Source organism: Ascaphus truei, chromosome 3 (genome assembly GCF_040206685.1).
Source record: "Ascaphus truei isolate aAscTru1 chromosome 3, aAscTru1.hap1, whole genome shotgun sequence".
NCBI lineage: Eukaryota > Metazoa > Chordata > Amphibia > Anura > Ascaphidae > Ascaphus > Ascaphus truei.
Genome location: NC_134485.1, coordinates 338424781 through 338444375, shown reverse-complemented (window position 1 = coordinate 338444375; position 19595 = coordinate 338424781). Strand labels below are relative to the sequence as shown.

The window sequence follows — 19595 nt, the reverse complement described above, 5'->3', positions numbered from 1 at the left end:
ACTATTCTGCTAAGACACACTTTACATAAATTGCACTCGTTGATTTCCTTTTCAATTAAATAATGCAATATATGCAGGTGATTGAATAAGTAACTCCTATTTCTTACATAATGCTGACAGTTAATGCACTAATGAACATACAATTTACATGAATAAGTGCTGTCACATACAGCTTCCAAACTAATGCAAGGGCTGAAGCACGAGGCAATAAAGTGACTTGGCAAAATCATAACACACACTTGGTTTAAACCAGGTTACCCCACTTCAAATATATTGACATTACCAAAGGGAACAAGAGCCAACACAAGCAGCGGAAAATATTCATAGGCCTTATTAGGAAAGATGGGACCATTAATATCCCATAGATTCACTTTATGTAATGCTCGGATTACATTGGATTTATTAATGAGCACCCTCAATGGCCTTGTGGTAATATTTGTAAAAAATGAACTTTTGTAAGCATATTTTTTTTTTTTATAATGAATTTTTATAGTGCCCGTATGACAGAATAGGTACATCAAAGACACTTGCTAATTTTGTAGTGGGTACTCAGACTTAAGGAAGTAGAACCCCTTTCACTTCTGTTTCCAGCGTCCAAGGCCTGGCAAAATCATGTGAAATTCATGGTTGTCCGCTCCCTCATGCTAGGTTCACAATTAAAGTACTCAAGCACCACGATAATGCAGTTCATGAGCTAAAATCTGCCAAGGCAAACCTGCCCCCTGCCCCCCACGAAAGGTAAAGCATCACTCAATAGATCAGTATACTTTACTTATAAGGTGTAGGGCAATATGCTGAAGTCCATTGCCATTTTGAAGCTGTAAGGTTGCACTGAAATAGTCCACATACCAAGAACTTGCTTTGAGTTGGACTTGAGTTTGAGTTTAAAGTATCTACCTGTACTTGCTAATTCTGTAAAACTCTCCGTACAGCACATTGCTGGCGCTAAATAAATAAACATATACTTACATACATACATACATACATACATACATACATACACATTGTTTGTTCATATACTGTTTAAAAAGAAAACAACACCTTAGTAATTTTGGTCATAGAAAAAGTGTTAATCTTTTGGTTAATAAGTACAAAGTACAATAGAAAAACATACAGAAAAAGTATCTGCCTCAAAAACAAAATAAATTAAAAATAAAAGTATTCCTATTGCATGTCTATACTATCACTGCACCATTAGGGAGCACCTTGTCAGCATTTGTACAAAAAAAGCATGTATTAAAAACACCGCTAAAATGACATAAGTAATATGAGATACTGTAGGCTGAAAGAATATAGAACATGCTATGTTTGGTATAGGACAAACATAGCATGTTCCATATCTTCTTATTCATATGTCAAAATCACATATACTGTATACTATGCCCATGGGCTCTGGGATTACTAAGGAGAGTCCACAATAGCTATAGACAGCCTTCAAGTTTGGGGCTTTAAATTTAAGTGAAAATGATGTACCTGGTACCCGTAAAGTGGCACGTATGTTGCAACAGGATAGCTATAAATATGTGCATGAGGGAGTCAGTACACATAATAGTGGTCACTGTACATCCTAATGTAGAGTTAGCAGGAAGTAGTCAGCATGATAAATGCTACAGTTTGAGTATGATACCAAAGATACAAATAGAGGGCGTACGTGAGCATAGACCAGATGTGTTACACAGTATCTGGGGTATTGAGAAGTGTTTCACCTTGCTGAAGAACTTGGTATACAATAAAAACTATAAAAAAGAATACATAAAACGATAGCATAGATAGCTACAGTAACATAAAATAGTCCAAGTGTCCAGAATACAGATCCAAGGTAATAGCTAATTTACAAATAGGTCCTAATAGTGAGATTGATGCAGCTTCTAGACAGGAGAACCTCTACTTCCTGATTGGCAAAAACAAGGTACCAAGGAAGAGGCACAAATAAAACACTAAGACTGCGCTTATAGTGCCGGCGCCGGCGACGCTGACGTCACGCTGCGGTCACTGGAAAAATCAAATTTAAGTGACTTCCAGCGATCGAGACCAAGCAGTCGCGCCGTCGCATCGCTCATACTATAAGCGCATGCGACGGCGTCAATACATTTGTTTTGACGCGACGTAGCGTCGCCGGCACTATACGTTTGGACTATGGACTTACATAAACAATTTATTTAGGTAAAAAAAAAACAGGGTAAAAGTATTAAATGCTGACGGTGTATAAAGCAATGTCTTATCTACTGAAAAGGAAGTCCTCCGCGAGCACGTCAGGAACTGCGTGTCTCCTAGCTCCTACAGCTGGTAGGTAGTGATAGCGCAATCACTTCCTGGGTTGCTACGGGTCCTCGCTCTGGCCAAAATTAATCCAACTCATAGTCGCTTTGTTAGGGAATGGGTTGGCATTCATTGATGAAGAGACTACGATTTGCGAAACGCATTGGATTAATTTTGTCCACAGCGAGGACCCGAATATATACTGTATATATATATAGAAAACCTTCACAAAAACATTCGCCAGCATGGATTGCTCCTTTAAGGTTCATTGCAAATCGCTCCAGCTCCTGCTTTTTCTGAAGCAGATTAATGCTATATATAAAAAAAACTATTTGCAAAAACACCAGATAGCTTAGATAGCCGCTTTAATTCCTTAGTCATCTTGGTGTTGTAAATAATATTATTAGAGACTAAGCATTTTAAATACTGTAACTCGCCTGCCTGTGCGTTGAAGTTCAGGCCCACTGTGCTCTGGTTCTGGCTCTGGGTCCACATGGCAGATATTTCCATTGGGGACCCCAGGCATTTTCCTCTTCTCCTGTAGCATGGTAAAACATACATAAATATGTAAGACCTATCTATCAGGTCCAATTTCGGCATGAAATTGAAGCTTAAAAATACACACTTACAACATGCATGTGCTACCTGTATGCCAACCACTATAATCAACACCTGTGTAATGCAACAGTGCTAGCACTATCTAACCTTTGTCTACTCTCTGCAAGTATACCATCCAATCAATGCCTGTTGGCTGTTATACTAGCAGGGAGTAAAGAGGCTAGGTAGTGTTAGATGTATGGCAACCACTATACTGTATAACAAAACGGTGTAATGTAACAGCGATAAACCAACAGAAACTGACTGGTATACTAGCAGACAGTAGAAAGAGGTCAGATGGTTCTACCTGTATGCCAACCACTATACTCCACACCAGTGTAATGTAACAGTGTTATGCCAACTGACTTAACCCACAACTGTAAATTGTAGAGAAGAGATTACAGAATAAGTCATTGCTGTATCTGTCTTTTTCTTCTCCTCTGCATTTTGATCTTATCTGTGGGTCTCTCTGCCCCTTTTACTCTGCTTACATTTTGTCTCTCTCTATTTCTGGCTGCCCCTTTCCTCTTCTTTCATACTGCTGCTCGCTGTGTTTCTTGCTGTCCCTGTTCTCTGTTTGCTTTCTGCCTCTCTTGCTGCTTATGGGGGAGTGTGGGGGGAGGGGGGTTGAAGTCCCATCCGCCCCCTTCGCCCGCCAGTACAAGAAGGTGTTAAGTGACCCGATAAGCGTATTTACATGGAGAGGGAAATATCCCGAGATCTGATCGGAAGGCAGAAATTAGATTTGATTTTGGTTTCGACTTTGCTTGCTTATGTGGATCCAGTCACACAGTAACTCACAAAGCGACTGGTGCCGGGGATTCTGTTTCCGTGATTCTGACACTCCCCCTGTTGGGGGTATTTGGAATTCAGAAAAACTGAACCACCCATCCTTGCTAAGATTAACAAATAATGGTATAAATTATTACTTTTAAGATATAAATAATGATTGGTGCAAAGAAACGATACACGCACACACACATTTATTTATTACAGTCTTTAATAATGAATTGTTTCTTTTTTGCAAGCCCTGGCGTGCCTGTTTCTCCATTATATATATATATATATATATATATATATATATATATATATATATATAGTTATTGCAAACATAAATATTATTATTACTACTAATAACAATATGAGTAATTCAAATTTAAACTCCTGATTCAAACTGAAATGAGACAATAATTAGTTTACAATGGCCCAGATTAAATCAAGGAAAGCTGAACCACCCATATTACATGACACTGGAACAGCTTAATAAATTGTATATCTTTTTCTTTTTTACTGATGACAATTTGTTGGGAAATCAGATATTACTATTATTGTGTATGCAGATTACCAATATATTTTCTACTTGTTGAACCTACCTGAGAAGGAACATTCTTTGGTGGCTCAATTCTAATGGATGGATCCCATTCTCCGGGTGGTAGCACGGTCACTTGATCCAGAAATTCATCAATCCCAGCTAACAAGTCTCCTCTGTCTTTTGCTTTGTAAGCAACATCATGGAAAATCTAATCAAGATTTAGAAGGAAACATTAGGTGTAGCAGATAATTCAATAATTAATGTATCTATTGAGGTACTGTTATACCATTCAATAAGTAAATGTACTTTAGGTGACAATACTATAATGCACTAACAGTATGTTAGTGATCTATACCTCCAAAATAGAAGACCCTTTCAAGGTCCATGGGACTAGCAATTACATGGTCAAATTAAAAGTGCAATTTCCCCCCAAATCAACTAAACACATTATATGAAAGAGTGAACAATTGGAATGAAAGCTTAATCTCATTATATGCTGCCATGTTGCAGGTGCAGAACTGGTGATTTTGCTGTTTGCTTCTGTCAAGATGCTTTCCTACTTACTCCTTGAAAAATAGAGAATGAACATGTTTTGTTTACTACTCATTAATTATAATGTGTGAATCTGACTCTGAATCAGAGTTTCCAGAACCCTAACCTTGAAATGGAAAATATGCCAAATATATACTTTGTGGAATCCGTGAAGATTTATTTTTAGTTATGTTGGAACAAACGTAGAGTACACATTAACGAAAGCAATATATACTATATATTATGTTATATATGTTGTAGTGTTTATAGTTTTTACAAATGGCCTAAATCTGAAATTCCCCAAAAAATGTGTAAAATTGTCTTCCATAAAAAAAGAATATCGAAGACAAAAAACCCCACTATATTGGTTTCTTTGAAAAGTAGAAGCGGGAACCTTGAAATAGTTTTCCCCACATTTGGAAACATGCAAATAGGTATTAGATGCACCATGATTCAGAAGGCATTGCATTTTTGGGGGTTACGAATTGATATTTTGGTCTGATGGGAACTTCCTCAGCATAACTCAGTTCTTCACCTGTAGAAGATATGTCCCTGAATAGTGGTGTGCCCGGTATCTTTTAGCATCTTAACGGGCGATGATTTTGATGTGATATTATCATCCCATTTATATTTTGGTAAGACTGTTGACCATTGGCTGATGTGAGTCTTGTTATTTTTGCAATTCCCCCACACACGGTCCATTTAGCACCACCCATGATGTGATCAACATAATTTCAGAAGGCCAAGAAACGAGGGCCTTGATACAAAATATAAATAAAGTGACATCTCCCAAGTTTCCTCTGACTATGTTTTACAAACAAACATTGGAAAGTATTAACTTTTTTTTATTCTTAAGAAAAAGCCACCAGTCACTATGATTTAACGCCTGGCCAGGGCAAGACGGCCACCTTGGGCCCTGCACCTGCAGCGGCCCTGTGCTCCCTCCTTTGCTTTCTCCTGTCAGCGTCGGGATACAACTGCCACCCGAACGGAGGGGGGAGCTGGAGATAGGAGTATGGGGCCTCCCTCCTCCAACTCCCCTCTCTGGCTCCCCCTGCGCTCTTGCAGAAGTTGGATCTCGGCCCTGCTGACAGGAGGAGGGAGAGGAGTAAGTGCGGGGCCCCCAGACTGGCAGAGAGAGGTGTGTCTGTGTCTGTGTGTGTGTCACTGCGTGTCTGTGTCAGTTTGTGAGAGGGGTCTTATCTTTTCCGGAGCAGGCCACCTCCATTAGCATCGTGTTGCCATGGTGACCAACATCAAATGACACCGTGGCGTAATATTATGATGCGTTACCATGACAACGTGATGTGACATGGTGACACAATGCTGCCGGGAGAGGGCTGCTCATCAAGGTAAGTCCCCTTAACTTTTTTACAGGGGGGCCCCGCTGCCAGCATGCCGCCTTGGGCCCCGCAAAGATTTTTTTTTTTTTAAATTGGATGCTGGGAATGAATGCCGTATATAAAAAAAAAAAATGAAGTAACATTTAAAGGAATAAAAAAAAGCAGTTTCACAAAATTCCTACTTTTTTTTACATAGTGTACAGTACCTCATCGGTCATTATAGTTGCCATTGACCTTCCAATTTCATGATATTGCTGTGCTTTTCCTACTGGTCCCAGCAAAATAAACAAGAACCTGATAAACAGAAGAAAACGAAGATATATACAGTATTTATTTTAAAAAAATGCAGCTAAACAAAAAAAGGAATCACAGGAATATACAGACAGAAATCTGCACAATCAGGTTTCAGCTAGACCACTCTTACTACCAATAATTAGTTCAAAGTTGTAGTAGCCATATTGGTCCTGGAGAAGTGTGGCTCTGTTCTAGCTTGTGACACTGTATTGTACCTTCTAGGTTACTGTATGTTATGGGCGTACAGTATGTACCACTTACAGATCATATTACAATAAGAAGCAGCTGAAGTCTTGAAAGAACTTAGACGGGAGGTGGCCTTGAGAGTCTCTGGTAGATTGTTCCAGTTGTGAAGTGCACGGTAAGAGGAGGGGTCACTGTATTCTTTGTTGACGCTTGGGACCATGAACAGCCTTTTAGAGTCAGATCTCAGGCGATAAGAGCTAGGTGAGGTGTTTGTTCATATATGTGGGTAGCTTGTCTTGAAAGTATTTGAAGGCAATACAGGAAAAAATTATTTTGCACCTAAACTTACTGATAGATTACATTGGAGAACAAAGCGGCATATTGAGTTGTAGAGGGTGTCTAGTTTGCTAAGGTGTGTTTGGGGTGCTGTACCATAGATTATGTCCAAATCGTCTATAATTGTTATTATCATCTGCTGTGCAACACGCTTTCTAACTAGCTGGTTAAGGAGGATTTGTTCCTATAAAGTACACCTACAGTAGTTTGGCATACGTTTTGGATATCAGAGTATCAATATGCAACCCAAATATTAAATGAGAGTCACGCCATATACCCAGATATTTAAAACCAGTAACAGGGGCTAGGATTGTGTTACAGTTTGTTCTGATATGTAGCTCTGTTATTGGTAGCTATAGAAATGTAGCCTTAGTCCTAAATACCATTACAGTTTTGTCAGTTTGTTTTAGGAAATTCACTTTTCAAGTCTTGAAAATTCAGATTGGAGTACTGTACGTGTCCAAGGTCAGAAAGGCTAGTGCTGTGTGCATGTAAGACTGTGTCATCCGCATACATTCTATTACCCAGGGTGTTGCGAGATGTGTACAATGTGGTGTGTGTAGCTATATACATACTTGCAATGTCTTTTTTTGTCATGAACTTATGGTAATATGACTAGAGTATGTTTTACAGTATACAGTGTGTGCTAATTGTTTATACCTCTGATATATCTTTTGCTTTCACTATATGGGATTATGACTATAGTACAGTATGTTCAGCACTATTTTATATATGTATATATATATCAAATAAAAAGATGACTTGTGAGCACATTCACATGTCTTAGACAAGTCTGCAACCCTGCCTTTCACCATTATCACATAGCAAGGCAGGGTTGCAGACCTGTCTAAGACATGTGAATGTGCTCACAAGTGATCTTTTTATTTGCTATATGCTGATGGTGGAGGTTTCTTGTTGCCTTTTTCACCCACCATAACTTAAAATGTGATGGTATATATATATATACATGATGCTCATTATTGTGCCTCTCCATTTTCCTTATTTGAACACTTTGGGTATGGGTAATGCTCAAGTATGTGACTTCATTGTGCTTTTGAGTACCTGAAACTCTCTTTTTATGAAGTCCTGACACTGCTGAGTGGGGTTATAAATTTTGAATTAAAACGTTGGTCTATTTGATGCTATATCTATACACAAATCTTCTAACCTTGATACTTGACATAATATCTATCCTTCATATTATATTGTGCATTATGTTAGTTTATTCTTTAATTATGGATGTAGTATGTCTGCTATCAATGTAAACCATCTATGTTGTGGATAGTCTGTTACATGTTAAAATTCCACTTTTCTATTGCCACGTTGTTATATTGCAACTTAGCATGCCATTATAAATCTGGCGAACTAACTTTCTAAATATGCCTACAGTATCACTACTTTCTAAGTTACCTCATTTTGTCACATTATAAGTTCATGTTGTCTATATGTTTGATTTGTCAGTAACTATCGATCATGATGAATAAATTTGATAGTGTACTATGCGCTTATAGACCCTTTTTCTACTCTGTAAAAGAGTGTTTGCTTTTAATGTTGACAATGCACTTTGGTGCTCACATAGTTAACCCGGCTTGGTCTTTTACTAGACCTGGATCGCCGTGGGTACTCCCGATTTTATTTTGGCACTTTCTACTGCAGTGGTGCTCAACTCCGGTTCTCAAGACCCCCCAACAGGTCAGGTTTTAAGGATATCCTAGCTTCAGCACAGGTGGCTCAATCAGCGGCTGCCTTTGACTGAGGACTGAAGTTGAGCACCCCTGTTCTAGTGCGTTGTGGGTTTATTTTAGTGTTCATGTGACTGAAGTGATGAGGGATTGCTTTTCACCTTTGCTGCAGAGCAGTCCCACGTCACGTTCGAGAAGCTCCTGTTCTGAATTGGTGTTATTAGTGAGGATATATACTGGGGGGCACTATGTGTTGTGTATATTGTAATTTGATAACGGTCCTAGTGAGGACCGAAATGTCGATCTTCCTGTCCAATAAAGACTTTTATATTATTGACTGTTAGTGAAGTCCAGTGGAGTTCCATAGTTTCCTTTTGATTTACACCAGGAACCCTCCCTGCCCGTGGTTCCAAGTTGATGTACATCCGTGGCGGCTTACTGCATTATCGTGAGTGCTCCTGTTACAAACATTCACTCTATTTGTTGACACATGTTAATGAAGAAAATAAGAAAAAACAGGGCGTGAATGTAATAATTTGATATTATGCAGCATTCTTAATTTATGGTCATAGAATTTTCTTCTATACTGCACTTGGCATGCACTACAGTGAATTACAGGTTAGATAGGCTAAATGTATTCTGACGTTTCTGGTTATCTGTAGGTGAAGTATAGATCATTAATCGATGCGGTCTAGTAAATGGCTTAACCACTCGTATTAATGATTAGCTAGAGAGACATTACAAAGATTGGCACTTGCCGCCCGCGCATGCGTGACTGTCATTTGGCGCCTGCGCCTGCGAGATCAGCGCTTGGAGCCCACACATGCAAGATTGGCGCTTGACGCTCACGCATGTGCCATTGGCGCTTGACGACCACTCGTGCGCATGCGCAATTGGCAATTTCCAGGCGCACATGCGCAACTGGCACTTGCCAAGCACCCATCATGCCTGCGTAACTTGAAAGCACCGATCATGCTTGCACGTACAGCAACGTGACGGCACATGGCATTGCGTTGCCATGGCAACGGGAGGATGCCGCATCTAATGACGCTGTAGGAGGAGGACGGCACCAGGTAAGTGCCAAAGGCAGCATATTTTTAAATCTGCCACTGGTGACTGGTGTATGTGTGTGTTAGTTATTGGGGGAGATGGGTTATGTGTATTGGGGAGATGGGGTGGTTATGTTCATATGGGGGGCTTAGTGTGTGTTGGTGGAGTGGGGTTATTCTGTATGGGGGTAGAGGTGGGGGTGAGGGAGAGAGAGGTGGGGGTGGGTGGGGGAGAGAAAGGTGGGGGAGAGATATGTTGGGATGTGAGAGATAGAGGGGGTGTCTCGCAAGGCCGCCAACACTGGAGAGTGACCAATGGAAACTCTAATCCTGGGAAAGCTGTCTGTGGCCCTGAGCAGCGCCACCTCTTTTTTTACCAGAGAGAGAGGTAGGGGTGTGGGGGTAGAAGAGAGACAGGTGGGGTGTGAGGGAGCACGGTGGGAGGATGAGGAGGAGAGAGTTGGGAGTTGTGGGGGAGGAGAAAGGTGGGGCTATGGGGGGGGGGAGATATGTGGGGCTGTGGGGGAAGGGGTGTGGGTGAAGGAGAGACAGGTCGGGGTGGGGGAGCGAGAGATGAGGATGCGGGAGAGAGAGGTTGGGGGGTCAGAGACAGTGTGGGTGTTTCGCAAGGCTGCCAACACTGGAGAGGGCCCAATGGACACTCTAGTCCTGGTAAAGCTGTCTGCGGCCCTTAGTACCGTCACCTCTTTTTTTTTTTACAAACAAAAGTACTGCCTAGGTCTTTAACATTAACACTTTCACTTCCAAAACAGCCTGCAATGTATTGCAAAGCAGTGTGCTGCAGGTCCTTTTGGCAGCAAAAAAAGTTAATAATGCAAATCTCTCATCTTAAATGTTCAGTGAATACAGTATTACAGTAAAAAACAGCACGTGACTATGCAAATAGAACAGATCGTGTGCTAGGAGAAATGTGGTCATGAAAAAGTCCACCCAAAATATCAGATTTCAGAATTGTTAGATATCAGAATGAAATGTAAAATGTTGGCCCCACACTACACGATAGTTGGAGTGTTATGCATCAGATCAGCTGGCACTTTATGAAGTCAATAAGAAAACAGAGTATTCAATCATTTTAGGCACAAGATCATTCCTAAATATGTGTGCAACCTAAGCACGTGCAGAGTTGTTAATACTCTGATTTTTCACTTAAACTTTACTCTAGTTACTGAATTCTACAGCTCTATATGCAAATATGGGAAAGGCTCTGTTTTTGTGTGTAGAACTGTGATGTTGGAACTCATGGCTTGATATTGCATTGTCTCCATTCACGGAAAGCAGCAATTTTTATACTACTAAAAATGCAAATATAACAAGTGGATATCTCTGTAGTGCGCAAAAAATTGATATAACTGTGCTCAACTAGTTTGATCTTAGGGATAGTAAAATGTTTTACCAAGCGTGCTCAGCCTGTATGGATCCAGGTAAATGATGAGTCCAGCGTTCCCCTAACATCTAAATTGGCTAACCCCTACCTATTGGAGTTAATAAGTGATCGATAGATGGACTGAAAGTGGGCTAATATCAATGGGCATCCCGCATAGGTATATACAAATTATGTAAATTAATTAGCTAATTAATGAAGGTACATCAGAAGTTGAGAGGAATAGGACCCCCTCCCCCTGATGAAGCCCAGTGTGCAAAACGCATAGGGTTGCTGAGAGGCTATTCTGGGTAGTGAAGTGGAGCTAAACCTAGCATGCCATTCCCTGTGAGCGGCAGCCATCAGAGCCGAGACAAAGAAGTGCTGTGAGTAAACAGCAGGATCGCTTCTTCGGAATTTTGGCGCCAAGAGCGGAGATAAAGTCTTGCGAGACGGTTTTCTCCTGCTTCCAGAACTGAGTGCAGGACATCAGGACCGGAGAAACAGTCGTGTAGAGACCCGTGTTGTATTACCAGCTTGCATCGTGGTGACCGGCTGGATTTCGTGCCTGCGCAACCCTCACCTGTCGGTGTTAACTCACATGTGAGTGAGCTATGTTATTTTATTTGTGTTTTAATACCATTTTTACATAAGCTGTGCTTTTCTGTTTTTCCTCCCTTTCGTATCTCTGTAGTGCTATACCCTAAAAATATAGCATAGGCAGGCTTGCTACAAAGTTATACAAAGCAAACATAGCACTTTGGGCCAAAGATATGATCACATACTCACAGTTAAAAGGTGACTAAAGTTATTCACTTAAGTTTACCTAATGAAGCTTTCAACATTTTGGGAAGCCCAAAAATCCAAGCAGAGACATATTTAAAGAATAATAATACTTTTCAAAACAATAACAATTCTTTTTAGCTTTTAACTTTGTACAAAGTGTATTTTTGTATTAGTTCCTGAACAGCAATTTCCATCTTTGTTGCCGTCGCAGTCTTCAATACATTGCAGGAAAATACAGTAGCGTACCATGTACAGTAGGGTATATCTATAAAACAGATGTGTAACTGGGAATAGGTTAAAGATGGGAGGAGGACTCAAGAGAATCGAGTGGAAAGTGTATGAGTGGCTTTGAGGTAAGATGTTCCAGTATAAATTTCTGAAGTGTGTAGTAATCAAAGTTCCTGAGAAGAGGAGCAGCCCACGTAAATCCTGATTATAGGAAGTGAGGAGAAAAAAAGAGCAGAAATCTTGACAGAACAGAACGTAGAACAGTATGTTTATATCCGAGTTATTACATATGTTGGGTGGAGGAGAAATTACTAATTGGTATTTGAATGGTTGGGAGGCCACAGGGAACTGGGTGAGGAATATAAAGTTGATTAAACAAAATAGAAAAGGCTTTTGGAGATCAAGTTCCATTGTTATGGTGATTAATGTGGTAAACTCACCTTGTAGGGATTGGAACTTCAGTTAGTCCAGTGAGAAGAACTGCTGGAGATAGACGTACAAATGCCACAATGGGATGCTCCAGGAAATCCAGCTCCCCAACAAGAACATTAGAAGCTTCTGCACCCGTTGGAATTTTTTTCATGAAGTGAAGATCCACCTTGATGGGCAAAAAGAAAACCAGTCAGTTCCCGGACATACTGTATATAATACATGTGGAGATAATAATAAATGGCGATGATGATAACAACTTCACCGGAAAATAAATTATAGTGTCACAAAGAATATTTGAGGGAGGCTGAAAATTATTTTTGTTTTAAGAAAATGGTTTTTAATTTTGAACCAAATTATAGAAGTGTGTATAAATGACATTTAGTTAACAAGAACCCTGTCTCTCTGTCCCACAACTTTTTCCTTTGCAAACTAGCTAGAATAATCTGATTCTCTCTGCTCACCCCCTGTGAAGTGGTTTTGGCCAGAGACCACATATTCTTCATTCATTCCTATTAAAGCATTGTTGTGTATGAGTCAAACCATTATATTCTACTTTACATAGTAACATAGGTACATACTGTAGAGGGACGGGTTGGCCATGGGAGAAAGAGGGACATTATCCCCCCCCTCCCATCCCATCTCCCCCCCACTCCGGGTCAGTCCTATTTCCTGGAATGCAGGCTACTGATTAGCAGTAACTATGACCGGCCTGGCACTTGGCTTTGTCCCTAAACCAGGCAGCATGCCGGGCCGGCCTCAGTCTGCAGCAGCAGCTGAAAGAGAGAGAGAGCTGAAGGCAGAGAGGGACAGTCAAACAGACTAAGCAGGACTTGTGGAGGGGTGGTCACGGAGCTTGAGGGCAGAGCTAACAGTGTAGATGGAGCACATGTGGCCGGTGGGGGCTAAATTAAGGAGCTTTGCCCTGGTTTGGAGCTGGGAGATTAACAAAGTAAGGTGTGTGTGTGTGTGTGTGTGTGTGTGTGTGTGTGTGTGTGTGTGTGTGTGTGTGTGTGTGTGTGTGTGTGTGTGTGTGTGTGTGTGTGTGTGTGTAACATATGTCCATCAAGTTCAACCTATGCTAAACTTTGATGACAAATACTTATTCTATATTTGTATTTACAGTATTTTAATCCAGATGAAGGCAAACAAAAAACCCCTGTAAAACATCATCATTGATGTCTCATAAGGGGAAAATTAAATTCCTTCCTGACTACAAATAATGGCAGATTTCTACCTGGATTAACATCCATCCCATGTTTACGTATTTGGCATGTCCCTGTATAACATTCCTTTTTAAAAAGATGCCAACCTTGTGTGGAAGATATTTATTGTATCTGCCATCATAGTCTCCATGGGTAATGAATTCCACATACTGTATTAACTGCCGTTACTGTAAAGAACCCTTTCCTTTGTTGCTGGTGAAATCTCCTTTGCTCCAACCCTAAGGTGTTGTTTGTACTACCACAGCTTCTTTTGAAAGCTACCTGTATTGTTCCCGAATATATTTGTAGATAGTTATCATATCCCCTCTTAGACACCTCTTTTCTAATGTAAATAAATCCAAATAAGATAGCCTCTCCTCATAAATCAGATTTTTCATCCCCTTTATTAATTTGGTGGCTCTTCTCTCCACTTTTTCTAGATCCTTATTGTCTTTTTTTTTGGAGTGGTGCCCAAAACTGTACTCCTTATAAAGAGGCATACAGTAATTATGCTTACTTCACTTCCATCCATTCCCCGATTAATGCAAGATAAGGTCTTATTTGCCTTTGCAGCTACTGCATGCACTGGGCACTATTGCGAAGCCTGCTCTCTACTGTACAAGCACTCCTAAATCCTTTGTCATCAAGGATTCAACTAATTTTCCCCATTTAATTTATAAGTAGCCTGTACTTTCTTATTTCCCAAATGCATAACCTTACATTTATCTGTATTAAAATTCATCTGCCATTTACCTGCCCAAGTTTCCAGTCTCTCCAAGTCCTTCTGGAGAGAAATTACATCCTTCTCTGATTTTACTACCTTACACAATTTAGTGTCATCAGCAAAAATGGAGATTTTGCTCTCTATGCCAATCTCAAGGTCATTAATAAACAAGTTAAAAATCAGGTGTCTCAATACCGATCCTTGAGGTACTCAACTCACAACTTTAGCCCAACCTGAAAAGGTTCCATTTATGACAACTCTCTGTTGTCTATCCTTCAACCAGTTTTCAATCCAGGTGCAAATATTTATACCTAGGCAAATTTCCTTTATTTTGTGCACAATATCAAAAGCCTTTGTAAAATCTAAGTAGACCACATCAAATTCATTACCCTGGTCTAAATTCCTACTTACCTCCGCAAAGAAACTAATAAGGTTAGTTTGGCACGACCTGTCTTTCATAAATCCATTCTGACTATTATCAATAATGTTGTTATCCATCAGGTATTCCTCATTTATTATCCCGAACTATACCTTCTAGTAGCTTCCCCAATATTGATGTCAGGCTGACAGGTCTGTGATTCACCGGTTGTGATCTAGCTCCCTTTTTAAATCTAGGCAACATATCTGCTTTAAGCCAATCTTGTAGTACTGCGTATAGATGGGAAACCTGTAAAAATTAATTTCCCGGAATTTCACTAATCATTTTGATGATGATCCTTTCCGCACACAAAAATATGCATGCTGATTGCATACTTAAAAATCTGGGCGCAATCATTTAAATCTGCCATTAACTTTAATCTAGACAGATTTTTGTTTTGAGAGAGAGACCTTTTTAATTTTATTAGCGGTCACCGGTTGTTTATATATCCCCCCAAAGTATATTTAAATGAGTCCCTTCCCACGCCAACTATATACTGTTCAACCCAATGACTGGAATGGTGTCAGACTCAAAAAGACTAGAACCCACAACCACTTTTCTAGGCCACAGCTCTAGCAGTGTGAGCTAAATCATCTGACGACTAGGATCACTGTCTCAGCTGTGTTTCACCTTGTTTTTAATTGTGTGTCAGAAAATGTGTTTTATTTCATCTCTATTAGATTATGAAGAAAGAGTAAAGACAATCGTTTAGATGAGGTGTACTCCAAGTGGGTAAAACACCCCTTAGAGATGTAAATGACCTGGATAAAGTCATTTTTAATACATATGCAATTAAAAAGAATGAAAAAGGACCTCCAAAGAGCTGCAACATTGAGGATACATTAACAAAATACAATGTATCTGTGATGTATTAACCTAAGTGAGTTAAAAAGTTATACATTTATTAAGAGACATAATTAAGTGAATAATACTTTGTGTGCTGTAGGAAGCAAGTGAAATCATTTCTTGCAGTTTGTAGAGTTGTATTTATTGTAAAATAAAGTATTTCAATTTTGTATGTGTCTGGCACTCTGGCAGATGGCACAGTGAATATTTTTGTCCCTGTTCTGTTATACCGTACCCAATGAGTGCATATACCTGTAGTAGCTCCCTCCCGCTGGCTTCCATTAAAAGCAGACCACTTCCTGGTTGACCGTTTAATGTTTCTTAGGGAGTACACCTGAGATACCAGTGAGATACGTTAATAGCTACAGTAGATTAGCTACATGTGTGAGCAGTGAGCAGCTCAAAAGTAGGATGTGACAGTGATACTCCCCATCAGCTGATCTTTTTCAGCACAGGCATCTCTCCCTCATTTATTTGACGGAATGTCTCTCCTCTCTTCTCTCTCTCTCTGCACTTCTTTCTCAGTTAACCCATTGTTTGTTAATATAGAGGTTGTGGATTCCTCCTGTGGCAGTTTTTGCAATAGATTCCTCCCTGGTAAATATAGAGGCAAATCATTTGTTTAATACCTCTGCTTTTTTCTTGTTTCTAATAATTTACCTGCCCATCTCATACTGAAAGGGTCCTATATTTTATTTTCTAATCTTTGTGTTACTAAGGTACTTAAAGAACTTTCTAGGGTTGATATTACTTTCTATTGCAATCCTTTTTTCAGTTTCAATTTTTGCTCATTTGATTGCCCTTTTGCAACTTTTATTAAATTCCTTATAATTTTGATATTATGCTTCCATCCCTTCTGACTTTAAGACTAAAAGCCTGCCTCTTCCTTTCCATTTCCTCCCCTACCTATTTATTTAGCCACATTGGTATATACGTATTTCTTTTATATTTATTACCCAAGGGAATACACTAATAAGTGTGCTTTTCTAACAATGTTTTAAAGACTGTCCATTTATCTTCTACATTTCCCCTGAAAAAACATCACCCTAATATATTCCTTGCAGATTATTACTCAGTTTATTCAAATCTGCCTTTTATAAATTTTAAGTCTTTGTTGAACCCAAATAATATGTTTTGTATCATTTATTTCAAATGGGACCATGTTATGATCACTGTTTCCCAAATGTTACAGGGCTTGAATATGTGTTATTACTTCTCCATTGTTTGAATGACCAAATCTAGAATTGCCCTTCTCATGGTTGATTCATGTTGATTCTCAATAATTTGGATCAGTAATTGTCTTTAAGCACCCCCAAAAACCTGTTTCCTTTTGTTGTAATACTAATCTCATTGCCCCAGACTATTTTCAGATAGTTAAAATCGCCCATTATGCAAATGTGACCCAGTTTTGATGCCTTCTCCATTTGCAAAAGTATTTTGGCTTCCTCAATCTCACAGATATTTGGTGGTTTATAGCATATCCCTACAAACATTTTCTTTGTACTTTTACCTTCACTGGTAATTTCTATCCATAAGGTACATTTTCATCATTCCCTTCATAAACATCTTCCCTTATAATACTGTAGGTTTTAAATCTGGTTTAACATACTTTAACATTCCTTGGAAGTGCCCTCTAGTGGAAAAACAGAAACAGAACAAATCATGTGATGTAATATATAGAAAGGCAACCAGGAAGCCTGGTCCAATCCATGGTTTTGAGTTCCCTTTTGAAATTGGATGCTATTTAATACAGGTTGGGTTTTTTTTCATTTTTTTTTTCTTTTCTTGTGTGGTATAACTGTTATATTTGGCAATAACTGAAAAATTACCACTGTGAATGCAGGCTACCATATAGAGCACTTTTTGTTCCCTCAGCACTTCTATTTATTCATATTGAATATTGAAATTATGCAAAAATAAATGTGGAGTGGATCAATCTAAATGTACAAAGTCATAATTTGTAAACAATGTTTTTTTTTTTATCAAAATCCTCAACATTTCAGGATAAACCTTTTGTCAAGAGGAGATTTCTCACAAGGTATGCTGGTCCTTATTTATTTTGATTTACACTAATAATCTTTTTTTGCCATTTATCGCTTTGTACATTTATGTAGAGGTTGTTACCCTGTCTATTCTTTGTACTTTTGCAGTAGCTCATCTCAAAATTATTCAGGGTATTTGCCTTTAATTTGATCAAGCCGCCTATGCACTTCTTCCTCAGTTAACCCATTGTTCGTTAATATAGAGGTTGCGGCTTCCTCCTGTGGCACTATTTTTGCAATTGTCCTTGCTTGGGCGGTCAGCACAAAAAAATAAACACTTATGTTCTTTTGATTTTTTTTTTGCCTCGTGGAGTGCAGTACCATTATATTGTATTTTTTTTTTTACCAATATATGTAGGAAAATATTTACCAAGCGGCGTTGCAAGAAGATACCGTATGACCAACTGAAGGTGTCTTATGGAATAACACTACTTAGTGAATATGGCCCTTGATATTTAGAGCCGAGTTTAAATGATAAATGTCATTGCAACTTAATGCAAACACATTTGTTTGGGCTTGATAATGCATCAGCTAAGATGGTAAGAATAACAGCATTTTTTTAAAAAATATATACAATTACCACAATATAACGTGTTATTGTTTTCCTGTCACTTTTTAGATACTAAAGTATTCACACTGTACAGTATATACAATTCTTCACTATTCATTTCTTTAATCCGGGGGATACCAGTCTTCGCCGGACAGGAGTCTCTGATAGAGTAACTTGTTGGGGATTAGCAGAAGGTTTACCTGTTAGTGTGTCAGTGGGCATGTATAGCATGAAGGACAAGGCACTTACACTCTTGAACATCAATAACACACTGCATCCACATTATCCTGTCCTCCACGTTATGGATGCTTATGCCCCTGGCCTAAATATGACTACCTGTTTGGTGAACTCGTGGTAGCATTTACATTTGTTGTTCCTAATGCCACCTACAACGGCCCACTATTTATAAAACAATCTAGAGCTGCTGCTTTTCCAGAACCTTCTCTACCTTGCTAGATATCTTATATGGGGCCACAAGTACTTTCTTATTTCAGCTATATTGAAATAAACGCATGGCCTTAGGGAAGCAAAGAAATGCCTCAAACATCAGCATTTACTGAAATTATACCTATAAATACTTAACTTGTATGACCTGGTGTTGGGTGGCCTTGCTTTTCTCAATATGTCATTCTGGGTCTACAATATGCTTCCAAGATGCATAAGTACATTGCAGCAAAGAGCAGTTTTGTCAGCAACATGTTATGAACTTTTTTTAATAGCAGCTAGCCTTAGGAAACACGGTCATCCAAAAACACACCACCAGCCGTATGACCAGGATATCCATTCATTATGTTAACATGACCAGTGGTTGACAAATCACCAAAAAATCTACTGGCCACACAAAAAAATCTACTCGCCACCTAGTACCAAACGTGTGCTGCTTGGGCCAATATTTACTCGCCCGGGGGTTAAATCCACTCGCCCGGGGCGAGCAAATGTATAGGTTTGTCGAACACTGAACATAACTATAAATAAATATAATGCCTTTCAAGTATGGACAAAATGATGTTTCTTCGTTGGAGTGTTAAAGTATCTTGTTAGCACGAAAGAACATCTAAGGATTATTAATTATGTGGTTTAGTCAGAAAGGAATCACTTTCTGGGTTAATCTCTGCAATGGAGTAACAGTCACCTAATCTATCCCGCTACCAGCAGAATCTGATTATAATTATAAAGATAGCTGTGTGAAAGAGAACGTTCAATCCGATCTAAATAGCCCTATAATAGACAACAAAATAAGTGACTTTGGTGATATTGTTGATGTAATAATAAATGATACTGATAAATTTTTGGTTAGTCTGCAGCTCTGAAATGACAAATTTCTTCTTCTGTTTGTGAGGATAATTCTTTAAGTGGATGTTGAGGTGCACAGTGACTGAAATTCATAAAATAGAGGT

At 39.1% G+C, this 19595-nt stretch overlaps 1 protein-coding gene across 3 annotated transcripts in view; it reads right to left on the bottom strand.

Annotated features, from left to right (window-relative positions):
- Positions 1-19595, bottom strand: part of SLC4A8 (solute carrier family 4 member 8) — a 423930-nt gene that overhangs the window by 67742 nt on the left and 336593 nt on the right. For all 3 annotated transcript variants that reach the window (XM_075591636.1, XM_075591637.1, XM_075591639.1), the window contains 4 exons: positions 12425-12582; positions 6249-6336; positions 4230-4376; positions 2697-2797 (listed from right to left, as the gene is read on the bottom strand). In XM_075591636.1, the coding sequence (XP_075447751.1) occupies positions 2697-2797; positions 4230-4376; positions 6249-6336; positions 12425-12582 (494 nt within the window). The remainder of the gene's footprint in view (positions 1-2696; positions 2798-4229; positions 4377-6248; positions 6337-12424; positions 12583-19595) is intronic.